Here is a 12,645-nt window from a genome sequence, read left to right as displayed (position 1 = left end):
GGTGTATCTACTCTTAGTCAACAATGACCAAAACTGTGTCATATGTCAATTAATTTATTTCATATCCGGTATTGAAGTGATTCACGTCTGCTCATCTCATCAAACGTTGACAGCTTGCTATTGATAACTGCCGAAGGGAATCTGACAGTAATATGTCGGTGGAAAGTGACACCGGAGTTACGCCTTGTCGTCTTTCGGATAACTGGAAACTGCGCTTAAAACGCCTGTGTTCTCAATGCCAGGTAACGTAGTCCTTGTCACTCTTACTTTCTAAATGTAGTGTCTACACTATTTAAATTGCCAAGAAAATATTCTGAAATTGCCACATATTTCCCGTATCTTTAAGCAGCATGCTATGGGACATCGATAATACAAATGCATATGATTTCACCGTCACACGACTGTCACCATTAATATTAATATTGATACACTATCAATGGATCGTTGTCAACGATTTTGCAATTTTTATGTCAGTCTGAATAGTTTTGGCACGTTAAATTACTAGCCAGCTAACGTTTTTCCCGTTTTGTTTGTTTAAATCTTTGTTCATGGCTGCCTTATCGTTTTGAATGATATTTTAAAGAACTAAAGTAGATTTTCTCCTCGTGTCTTCTTTGAGAGCCATTACTGTTTGCATGAGCTTTGCGAAATTGTTCCGCTTTTCATGTGGTGTAACTCTTCATTTTTCTATAAGGTTTTGAAAGGAAGAATGTCAATATGATGGACAAGTAGGAGATATTTATGAATATTAAATTTTAATGCTCCTTTCAAAGATATCTGTATGGCACAGTTAGTGGATGGAGATAATTCCACTATTGAAACTTCCCTTGATGATGTGCTTGTTACTGCATTACGTGAGAATTATGAGATCAAAAGCGGTTGCCATGTAGACCGCAATGAAATACTTCAATTCCTGCGCTCTGTCATTGGAAATCATCCTAAGCTAGGATTTGTGCTTCAGTATCGAGACACAAAACTGTCAAGTCGAGTTTATAAAGCTTTTCCAAAAGTGACTACAAAGAGAATTGCTGTATCAAATATCCGTGGCAAGAAAATATATCCTTTTAATTGTTGTGTTAATGTTTTACTGCTTTAATAAAAATATATCTAGAGCTAACTTATTTTCTATAGTTATATCATTGCATCTCCCAGTGGAATAGTGATTGGTTGATTCTTTAACAGAAACCTAGATGGACTTACACCAATTTACAAAGAATAAGAGGGCAAGATTGCCAAGAACCAAATGATGCTAAATTGCCTGAAACAAAGTTTACTGACTTTGATAAAATGGGCACTCCATCAACAAACCAGAAACAAGGAAAGACATTGTCTAAGAGAAAGAAGAATTTTCACTTTGCTTCCATGGTTGAGCGAGAATTGTTGTTTGATCAATATCCAAAGAAATTTGAACGAATTGAGAAGACAAAAGGAAAGAATGATTCACCATCTCAGTATTCATTCCTTGGACGCTTTCATGAGATGTCGAAATGGTACATTTTATATTTTATTGATCCCGTAAACAGTACTTTAAATGAATTTCAACTCTTTGTATTTCTAGGATAAAAGATCATTTTATCATGGAAAGAAATTCTTCTGTTCAAGTCAAACATGTTGTGGAAAGAATTAGAACAGAGTTTAAGATTAACATTACCTATAAACAGTCACATAAACTGATATTTTCAGTTTTTCCAGGGGTTTCAAGTTATGTACAGCATCCGGTTAAAATTGAAACTCATGGTGATTGTTATTTGTATGAAGGTATCTGTCCAAAACCAGAAAATGGATCACCCAATTCCAATGAAAGTGGACAAAATATAAACATGATACATGCCAGAGACATGTTGGATATGATGAGTAGTTCTGATGAGAGCACTGTTGACAATAAAAAACGAGTGTTTCGCACTCGTAAAAGGTTCATTGAGGCATGTGCAGTACTGAAGCCTGCTGAGGATGCCATAATTTCATCAAAACAACTTCCCAGCACAGCATCTACTCATATGCCAAAGGTGGTCACCGAATCATCATCTGAGTCAAACACTTATGAAGATGGTAGTGAAACTTTTAAGGACTTGCCGAAGAATTCAGATGTCTTGTCAAGGTCAGAAGTGAGCACTATAGATACATCAGAACCATATGGAATGTCAGAGTTTAATAATGTGGAAAGGTGTGATTGGCCAAGGCTGTATGAGGAAATGAAACAGGATAGAGATCAGGCAATTTTGGAAAGAAATCAAGCTATGATTTCCTTGATGGAAATTGAAATCCCACCGCAACATCAGATGAACTGGGCATACAATCAGTGTTCTAAATGGCCACAGAGGTCAAGCAGATCATTAAGAAATCATGACTTTGATGAATACTGTCTTGGGCTGGTAAATGTTTTTTACATTTATAACAACGAAATCCACAATGTCAGTTTGTTGGTTGCCATTGCAGCTGTTAGTGAGAGTGTTTTCAACAGCAATATATTAATCTGCCACTGTCATATATCTTCTAACTGTTTTCAGAACAACCGTTACTGCTCTGGACAAGGTTCCTCTGGTCAATCCATGAAAATGGATCGTTTCGAACGAATGAAATGGGAACGTGATGCACTGTGGAAAACTTGGACTGACAGAATAACAGCAGAGAAAGATGGTGTTATTCAGCAACTTAAGTTGGATAAAATGGAGGTGGTAATCAGTGCTCTCACAATCAAATTTCTTAGTTCCTTAGAAAATGCCTAAAAATTTCTCAAATTTCCATTAAATTCCTTAAATTTGTAAACATTACTGCAAGGCGTGATCACATAGGCTCAAAAAGTGTTTTTTCAATGGTTTTTCTTCCTTTTTTGCTGTTTTCAAGTTTGTTAACGTTGTATTTGTAAAGAAACATTAAATATTACTAAGTGTATGTTAATTTAAAGTATAAAAACATCCTTAAAAATATCCTTAAAACCTTTAGAAAATGCTATTTTTAAGGATAATTCCTCAAAAATGAGAGCACTAGTGGTAATTGTTGTTGTTCAAATGATGAGAAGTTATGTATTGGAAGTTTTAACAGCTAATAAAAGGATCTGTATTTTCCTTTTAGGTGATTCAACGAATGGAATTAGAGAAAAGTGATGCAGTCGAGTGTGTGGAAGAGAAACTGACGAATCAGATTACGATTCTAACGCGAGAAATGAGGGAACTTAAAGAACTATTGAACCACACAATGAACGAGAGAGAAGCTGTTATTGAATACGCTTATAAATTAAAAGTAAGTTTAGCATGTGTTTTGATTAAATTTCAAAGTTTCAATTCCATCCCAATCTTCCGCAATTTATTTTTAGACACTCTTCCTTATTGAAAGCAAGAAGTGTATAATTAATTATGCTAGGATGAAGTGTATAATTAATTATGCTAAGATTCGTTTTTTACGTCACGTGTCTTTATATATACACTTCACGAGCCCATCATTGTCATTTGATTTTTTTAGAAACTATTGGATGAGGATAAATTAAAAACAGAAGGCTTAGAGACGTTTCCTCTTGAGGCAACCGTCGACAATGTGATTAAGTTACGACGTCAGGTATCAAGAAAAGTCGTTTTCTTCTCTGAAACGTTAAGTTTAGCGTGCTTCGTATTTATTTATAGAAAGAAGTTGGTGGTGTTGAGTCTAGCGTCAAATCCATTTCGTCCAACGTTAAAAATAACAAAAGGTTCGTGTGCCATTCATTCCATAACAATTCATTTCACCTTTTGTGTCATAATTGAAATTTCTTTATGCTTATAGCTTCTCTTTATGTGTTTTCCAGGAAACAGACAATTCCAGCTAAACTGAAGAAATCATTCCGACGTACTAATTATTTTTATGAAAACGCTTCAGTTTGCGATCAATCTTTGAGTGCCAGATCTACTCGTATTATCGATAATGAAGAGCTGTACAATAAGAACAACAAAGTTATTTCAAATATTGACAATGTAACACAAGATAGTTGTAGCCGTGATGCTATCGATGAAGATGAATGTTCGAATATACTTGATAAAAATGTTACCAATTCAACGAATGATTTGAATTCTGACGATATAATTGAAGAAGGTTTGGATGATGTGAACGTAGTCAGTATGGCTCTTGATGATGTTAATGACGAAAAAGCTCGTGTTGATAAAATGGAGATCACCGTCTCGTCTTCAAGCACTCAATCTTCTCTACTTCCTTTACAAAAAACTTCAATTGATGAAGTTGAAGATGGTAAAAACAGGATAAGCGATGTAGGATCAATCCAAAATAATCCATTTCAAACGGAGGATCCTGATGTGCTGAATAAAAAACAGTTGTTTGGCGAAAAAGCCTTTCAAGGAATCCAGAAATCAATCACAAATATTAACGGTGATTCTGAAAACTCTGTGTGCTTGGTAACAGCGTCCTCGAAAAATGAGAACACACGAAGTTTCGAGGAATCTATGAAGTCCACGTTTATGAAATATTTGCCAGAAATTTCTGACAATTCCCACGGTTCGTCAAATCACCCACAATCCAGTGATTCTCCGAAATATTTTCAACATTCCAGAAATCTCTTTCACGACAATGATGAAATGCCTTCACAGGAAAACAAAGTATCATCCATTCATTTTTTGACATCAATGGTCGATAATATTGGAAAGCCAAATGTGTCCTAACGGATTCATTTCCCGTGGAAATGTTGACTAGTAAATATTCAAAATGCTGCCGGTTTACATCTCCGTTTATGGTGAAATCGGATTTGATACGCAGGAAAAGTTTTAAAGCAATTTATAAATGACCTTTTTAAAAACACGGGCGCTGATTGGTTGAATACTCAAAGTATTAATACCAATAAGTTTATCTTTTAGTGTCGTTTTTAAAAGGCTATTTTTATAAAGTAAATAGAAAACACTTTATTTGTTTTCTCTTTCTCCAAAATTTTTTCGCATCTTTCTAAAACTCAAAAAAAAAGATTTTTTTTGCAAGATTTTATTTTGGAGGGCAAAACACCTCCAACGTGTTACTTACATATATAAAAGAACCATGGTATGGAAGATTTGTATGTGTGAGTTTTCAACGTCAATAGAACGAGCATAGCATGAAAAACATAATAGAAAGTTAAATTAAAAGGACATTAGAAAATCAAAATATTAATCTTTGGCTTAAAACTATCATTTGTATAAAAATGTATTGGTCAACATGAATGTAGTGTAAACTTTATTAAACTGTTAAGGAACATAGTGTGGAAAAAAGTATTATAAAATAACATAAGCAAAACTCGTGCTCTGATTGGTCGATGCCCGTGTAAATTGAAATTGCTGTCGTCAGTATGCTGTCTTAAAAAATTTCAACATGCCTGAAAACGAAGACGAAGACTTAAATCGAGATTGGTGGTTTTTCCAACTTTAATAAAGTCAATAACCTTGCTGTAATTCTGCGTTTTCTTGGTTTGAACTTTCCTTTATTTAGTGAAAATTGATTTTCCTCAAAAATGGCCCCTTTTGTCCTTGCTAAGGACTCATTTTCAATTATGTGTTGTGTGAGGTTCAGGCTTTAAACACAGCCAGCTGCTGCACGTAGCTTGCTCTTTGGAACGGTCTGTCTCAAGTTCAAGGTCCTTAATGCTCACCCACATTTGAATCGTAGAGCATTTGTTTTTTGACAGTCGCTTTCAAATGAATATCACAATCAACTATCAACGTACTGCTATTTTCACATGTTTGGTTGTGATAATTATGATCGAAATTAAAAAAAATATTATATCAATAACGAAGAAATAACTAACTTCCCTTATACTGCGATGCAATTTTTTCACACAAACCTTTGAGCCTTCATTTTATCCCATACGTATCGTTTTCATTTCTTTATCTTTAGATCAATTTGAGGACACTGGTTGTTGGAAAGACTAAAGTGTTCCTATAAAGTTTAAATATTTTTTTATCTAAATAAATTGGGCTAAAACGACGTATTTTAAACATCAGAAACAAACACTGTACATAATTGATGAACTAAAGTTGACAGAAGTGACAAAAAATTATCTGAATTATGTCTACTATGGGGGATAAGTTGACTAGTTTTTTTTTTAATATTTTGTCAAACGTACAATTGTTTTGTCAGCTGCTTTCATAATCTGGTTTCAAAGATGGATCTTCATTGCGAATGGTACTATTTTGAGCTTCGATAGTGCTATTTGTTTTTATATCCTTTCGGTTTTTGTATTCTAGTTTTCCTAATTTTATCATATACCTAAAAATGAGTTTGAAGAATATAGAAATTCCGTTTAATTGCTAAGTTCGAGGCTAGGTTAATACGGTGTGCTGTACTGCTTGGCTTTAGCCACTGTTTTTGTCCATACACCTGGTTTTTAATTGACTAAAAATATTTTTTTCTTACTTGTATATTTATATAACTGCATGATTACCACGTTATTAGTGTAGTAACTGTACAGCGGAATGGTCTTCCATATTGTATTAATGCAAACCGTGAAACACGCATACAAAATAATGTATGTATCACTTATGACGACATTTTATGTCATGTGAAGCGAGTTGTCAGTTGACAGTTGTCACGGCGAGCTGTGTTGAATGAAGCACATAAGATGGAAGTGTGTTTAATGTTCTCATTATCTTTCCATTATATTCAGTTTTCACTCAGCTGCCTAAACAACTCATTTCTTTCAAGAAATCTTTTTGTCTTTCCAGTCAATAAAAATTTCCATCATTAGCATAGCATGACTAGCAAAAATATGTACGCGTAGCGTACATGCTTTCACTCTTTCACTGACGAGTTGATGTTTCGAATCGGAAGCAAAGTGGAGGAGAAAGAATTCATGATATATTTTATACATTGCACTTAATAATGCAAAGATTGTCAAATTAAAACAAATTTATTTAGACTAAACCACTGTAGTAAATAAACCCAATTTCATGGTATGCTCTGCGGTCTATGGGTTTGTTGGATCCTAGTTTGGATTCATCAGAAAGATTCATGGCTGCTGTTCATGCCACTTCATTGGCTACAATGCCTTCGGGATAGCTGTGACGTCACTCACTCTGTTCCCATAACAGCAGCAGCGATTCCTTGCAAAGTGCAATTTTCTTTTAGGTCATTTACAAATTATTTCAAAGAGACGAAAAAATGGCGAACATTTCTTGTTTTATATCCCAGCGATGGCAAAACAATTCATCTCTTTAGAATATCAGCATATCCATTGGTGAATGAATTCCCGGGCATAATTCATTAGTCTTTGAACTTGTGGTCGAGGAAGATATTTCTATAGAGTGCTTTTGTTTGTATCGACGGATGGTGTAAATGTAGCAAATTGTATCGCGTTGGCTAGAAAATGTCGGTGTTCTTATGATGAGACGCTGGTAATAGGAGAAAACTATCCTGTAGTCTACCTAATGGGATGTGCTCCTAGTATTCACGTTTCACAATCAGGAATTGTTTATTGTCGTGAAGATATAGGCGATCGGAGTTCAGGAGCAAGGGCTTCATCTTTAAGTGAAGTAATCAACCATATTCATTCGGAACAGACATCAGGACTTTCCACATCAGTTCGTAAAACACGCATTTCAAGTTTGGATAAGGGATTACCTTCTGTAGACCTACGCAATAAGATGGACGCCGCTAAGGTTAGCGTTGCCTTTAGTGTGTATTAAATTGTTCTCGAATCCAATCGGACATTAAATTTAATATCGTTGCGACTTGCAACATTTGAATAATGGTTTTATCCTATTCTCTTACTCTTCGTCATCTACAGGAGGAAAAAAACACTATTACTTTTGGTCCGATGAAAATATTTCAACACCAAATGTCGGTAAGAATGTTACGTTACCGGCTTGTATTCAAGTAATGTCTGCCAATGTGGAAGTGTATACTATGTTTTCATCTGTTTTTCTATTTCCTTATTGCCAAGCTCATCAAATACTAATATGGTAGAAGACAAACAGCCTTTGCCTCAAATTCATTGTTTTTATAGTTGACAATTTCCATCCGTTGCAAATGATACTTTTTCAATTTTGAAGTCTTGATATGGGATGCATGAACAAGAGTTGTTAGTGAACATTTCACATTTTACTATACAGAGTTTTAATGCATATTTTTTCATATATTATTTTTATTTATGCCTGTCAGTTCATTGATAAGTATAATATGATCAACCTGAAACTTACTACTGCATCTTATATGAATACTAGAGAAGCAACAACAAACAAGCTTTTCCCACCTTGTTCTCTACTGCTTCATTGTTGTAGGCAATTGTAGCATATTGAAATCAGCTTTAATACATGAAGCAATGAACCAGTGCCTTTGCTTTAATCATATAATTACAGTATGCTTATTTTTAAGATACTACTGGTATTTCCACATGAAGATCCTCAATGTAGTGCTTTGCTTTTGGCGGCTCATCGTGGATCCTATCCTAGCAAGTTGTGTACAACAGTGGAGAGTGCCTTAGAGTATTTTAATCATTATCATCCTCAGGTATGATGGCAACTAGGCCTATTCATAAGGCAATGGTCATTTTTTTCATTGTCCTCTCTGTTTCTAGCTTGTCATCATTGATTTAAGATCTCCTCGAAGCATAAATGGAAAAGAATTATGCAGGTTTCTATGATCATGTGATTGCCATACAAGATATTATATAGTTTATTGAACCAATATAATAATCTTATAGAAACATTTGTGAAATCGGACAAGTTGAAAATGCTGTTTTAGTTGGTATTGTTAAACCAAGGTGTGCATGTTTTTATTCACATTAATCCAGGTTTTCCCACTAACATTGCCATCACATTTTTAAGCATTGGTGAAGATGTACCATCTGTCTTGCCATGGCTTGAGATAGGATTTAATCGAGTAAGAGATGTTTCAATCAAAGAGAAAATTAGTTATTTCATTCAAACGATTTGCCTTTCTATTTATGCAGGTATTTAATGAAAGTCACAATGTGGGTCAATGTTTTAATGAGTTATTGATGTTAGAACATGGAGAGATAAAGTTGTTGACCAAAAAAAGGTATTCATCTCATATTGTAAATGATTGCTTTGACTATGAGAAAAAATTTGTTGGTGTCTTTTTTTACAGGGCTGCAGCATGTCTTCTTATTGCTGCAGAAAACTGCAGTGATTCTATCGAAATAGCTAGTTTTGATACCGAAAGAGGAGATTGTGTTTTACAGGTCTCAAATCAACATTTATATTTGTTGAATTTGTTCATGAATGTTGTGGTCAAGTGTTTTATTGTTTGCAGTATGCCAATCATGCATTTGAAAGAAATACTGGTTATTCACGAAAGGAAATGATTGGCAGGGCAACTAGACTAGGGCCTTATCCTAGTAATTGTAAAGATCCTAGTTCTGTGAGTTTCTTTAATCAAACCTCTGACTTGAGATCTGTTTTAATCCTGAGAATTGTTTTAATCTTTTAATCTGTTTATAATATATTCAGGGTTTAGATGAGCAAAGCCGTATACAGCTAGAAAATGGAAAGAGCAAGGTTGTGGTAAAAAATTAAGAAAGAGCATGTGTATATTTAAATGTAATGTTATATTATATACCATTTTTAGGAATGGAAGGAGTATATTAGCCATAAAAAGAATGGAGAAGCATTTAAGCAAAATTTAAAAATCATTCCTATTCTTGGTCAAGAAGGGTATTGTTTTTCTTTCTCTGTCTGAAGTAGTCATTTGAAAGTATTTCAAATAGTGTTTGATTTTGACAATTTAGAAAAATTACAAACCTTGTGGCTGTTAAACAGGAGGTGAAAGGAAATACAATTAATAATAATATGAACAAGGTTTCTTTGAATCATAAAATTCAGCATCGTATATCTTGATTAAAAGAACAAGAACCTCATGTTTTTTTTTAGAATCGAGAAAGTCGAGTTGACAAAGATGGCATTATCTTCAGTATGTTTATCTATACTATTATTATATAATTTTTATTTATGAGGATTGCTTAACCAAAATGTCTTTGTGATTGAAATTTTTTTTATCTCAGACTCATCTCCTCGACCATCTATTTCATCTACCAAACTGGAACCATATATGACTATAGTATGTCATGACTTATACCATTATTCTTAGTTTGGTGAAAGCTAAATTTGAAAATTTCCTTTCTAGGTGATTAATATGATTAATTCTGCAAAAGAAGGCAGTTTACCTAATGTTGCAGCAAAATTATCCAGAGCTATTGTATGTAGTTTAAAGGAACAGTTGTAATTTTTTTTTACCACTAGCAACATTTGTTAAATACTACTTTTTCTTATCCAGGAAATACTGCAGACAAAAGAACTCTATTCAATTGGAAATGAGACACTAGATGATGATGTATCACCTTATGAAGGCTTAGTTGTAAGTTAAAATAACTTACTGAGGCTATATATTTATGATATCTTTATATTGTACACTTATTATACATTCCATCTTAGGCAAATCGCAGACCCTCTGGTGGGGCACTGGTCACAGGTAATCATTTTATTTTAATACTTGAAAAAATACCATTGAATCTCACCTAGACATATTTTATTCAGGCCATCGGTCTGATTCAGCACATTTTCCTGGTCATAACACTTTACTTCATCTCACGGAAGCTCCGGCCGAGATTCTTGAAGCTCTTGAAGGAGAGTCGTTATGGGACTACAACATTATTGAGCTGGAACGATTAACAAACCAAAAGTTAGTACCATTCATTATTCGTGACAGATTTACTTTTATTATTTAATGCAATGCAAACGTGTTTGGTACAATGCGCATATTTATTATTTAATATAGACCATTATTCTATTTGGGAATGGTGATATTCAGTCGTTTTAATGCTCAACAATTCCTGCAAATATCGAAAGATTGTCTAATGAATTGGCTCCGTGTATGTGAAATTTATGTCGGACTTTTCTTCTGCAAGATTTGAGATTTTTAATATATGTGGTGTGTGTGTGTATGTTTTCAGATGATTGAGTCGAACTACCATGAACGTAATACATATCATAATTCAACACATGCTGCTGATGTCCTTCATTCAACGGCCTATTTCTTAATGAAGGAAAGAGTCAAGGTATTGTAAATGATACAACATGAAAGTAACTGCAAAGAGTAATAGCATCATACCTATTTTAGAACACTCTCGAGCCAATGGACGAAATAGCTGCATTAATTGCTGCGACAGTTCACGATATAGATCATCCTGGTTTTACAAACTCCTTTCTATGTAACGCTTCAGACCGTTTGGCTGTCTTGTATAACGATATCGCGGTGTTAGAAAGTCACCACGCGGCTCTGTCGTTTCAAAAAACTAGAGAATATGACTCATCGAACATTTTTCGAGGACTGAGACCGTACGTTACATTTGAAAACTGTTCGTCACTGCTATTCATGTTGTCATTGGTTACCTATACGTCATTGATGGTACGATAGCTTGCGTTGTATTTCTAGGGATGATTATCGTGCTTTGCGCCAGAGTATTATTGATATGGTAATGGCCACCGAGATGACACGACATTTTGAACATCTCTCAAAGTTTGTAAACAGTATTAATAAAAGAAGAACGTCTAGTATTGGAGAAGTGACACCAGTGGTAAGAGTGAACTGTGATCGTGATAAGGTATTCAATCTCTATATCCACGTTTTTATTTGCAGGGTGGCCGGGCAACACCAGAATCTTCGTCATCTTCACTGCAAACTCCTGAAAACAGAACATTAATAAAAAGAATGTTGATTAAATGCGCTGATATATCTAACCCTGCACGTCCGCGTCCCCTATGCGAGACCTGGGCACGACGGATAGCTGAGGAATACTTTCATCAAGTAAATTATGTTGGATTACTAATTGATATTTCGATGATTTTGACTAATAGGGTGTTATATTATAAATTAATGTAGACAGAGGAAGAAAAAAAGCTTGGATTACCAGTTGTAATGCCAGTCTTTGATCGCCTTAGTTGTAATGTACCAAGATCTCAAGTAAGTTATAGTGATCAACTTTTTCACTTTTCTTTCAATCATTGAGTTTCATTCGTTATTCGACTGTTCAGGTTTGGTTCATCGACTATTTCGTCAGTGATCTATACGATGCTTGGGATGGTATGTAGTCGTGCCATGCAAAACAAATAATCTCCGTAATCTTTTAAATCTTTCTCCTGATTCTGTCATTTCAGCCTTTGCGCATGTGCCAGAGACCATACGTCACCTGACAAATAATTATGAATATTGGAAGCAAAAGGCGGAGGAGCAGGTTATTGCCAGTCTCTTCCATCTTCGTATATGTAATAATATAATATCAAATGTTGTTATATTACATGTTCGTTCCCCATTTAGGATGATCTAGTGCGTCAAAACAAGATTACATTTCCTGCTTCTCAATGAAACAATGTTTTTTAGAATTGTCATTCTAGAATAAATAAATAAATACAAATGTACATACTGTTTGGCCTCGCCTCCCTTACTAGCAATAGTAAAGAGTATAAATATATGTTAAATATCATATATATAAATATAAATATGGAAATATATATAAAGTGCTCTTCTTTTTGAAATCATGAAAACTAATAAATTAAACGAGCTTCTGAATGTCATCTCTTATCACATCACGGGAATTAGTGCTACGCGCATCAGGGCCGATACAGAACAGTTTGAACATTGCAGCAAAATAAAATGTATTAAAAACAATTTCACTTGAAGAATAAG

General features: G+C 34.4%; 2 protein-coding genes and 1 long non-coding RNA gene across 6 annotated transcripts; 2 read left to right on the top strand and 1 right to left on the bottom strand.

The window, feature by feature from the left end:
* The first annotated feature begins 55 nt into the window (after positions 1–55).
* Positions 56–5,244, top strand: LOC124458410. 2 transcript variants are annotated; one of them, XM_047008435.1, is made up of 9 exons: positions 56–242; positions 695–1,056; positions 1,191–1,490; positions 1,559–2,372; positions 2,508–2,672; positions 3,073–3,240; positions 3,460–3,552; positions 3,618–3,682; positions 3,779–5,244. In XM_047008435.1, the coding sequence occupies exons 2-9, from the start codon at positions 782–784 to the stop codon at positions 4,641–4,643; spliced, it is 2,745 nt and encodes a 914-aa protein (XP_046864391.1). In that variant the 5' UTR covers positions 56–242; positions 695–781; the 3' UTR covers positions 4,644–5,244. The 2 variants fall into 2 exon arrangements, with proteins under 2 accessions (XP_046864391.1, XP_046864383.1); XM_047008427.1 differs by having other exon boundaries at positions 58–242; positions 774–1,056.
* Positions 5,245–7,027: 1,783 nt separating this feature from the next.
* On the top strand, positions 7,028–12,533 carry LOC124433419 (high affinity cAMP-specific and IBMX-insensitive 3',5'-cyclic phosphodiesterase 8A-like). Of its 3 annotated transcripts, XM_046983185.1 has the most exons (28): positions 7,028–7,337; positions 7,429–7,601; positions 7,730–7,786; positions 8,317–8,451; positions 8,519–8,574; positions 8,645–8,704; positions 8,769–8,823; positions 8,894–8,982; positions 9,052–9,145; positions 9,217–9,324; positions 9,414–9,461; positions 9,532–9,617; positions 9,692–9,761; positions 9,834–9,873; positions 9,965–10,020; positions 10,087–10,158; positions 10,237–10,317; positions 10,395–10,431; positions 10,497–10,641; positions 10,738–10,831; positions 10,913–11,017; positions 11,080–11,297; positions 11,395–11,536; positions 11,599–11,766; positions 11,842–11,922; positions 11,994–12,042; positions 12,117–12,193; positions 12,277–12,533. In XM_046983185.1, exons 2-28 carry the CDS (start codon positions 7,587–7,589, stop codon positions 12,322–12,324), a joined length of 2,286 nt encoding a protein of 761 aa, XP_046839141.1. In that variant the 5' UTR covers positions 7,028–7,337; positions 7,429–7,586; the 3' UTR covers positions 12,325–12,533. The 3 variants fall into 3 exon arrangements, with proteins under 3 accessions (XP_046839141.1, XP_046839140.1, XP_046839139.1); XM_046983184.1 differs by having other exon boundaries at positions 7,028–7,601; positions 9,692–9,725; XM_046983183.1 differs by having other exon boundaries at positions 7,028–7,601.
* Positions 10,162–11,268, bottom strand: LOC124433427. Its single transcript, XR_006944464.1, has 2 exons — positions 11,071–11,268; positions 10,162–10,618 (listed from the first exon to the last, which is right to left on the bottom strand). It is a non-coding gene; the product is annotated as an uncharacterized LOC124433427 (long non-coding RNA).
* Positions 12,534–12,645: the final 112 nt, after the last annotated feature.

This window comes from Xenia sp. Carnegie-2017, unplaced genomic scaffold (genome assembly GCF_021976095.1).
Source record: "Xenia sp. Carnegie-2017 unplaced genomic scaffold, XeniaSp_v1 HiC_scaffold_13, whole genome shotgun sequence".
Taxonomy (NCBI): domain Eukaryota; kingdom Metazoa; phylum Cnidaria; class Anthozoa; order Malacalcyonacea; family Xeniidae; genus Xenia; species Xenia sp. Carnegie-2017.
This window is presented reverse-complemented; position numbering and strand designations above follow the sequence as displayed.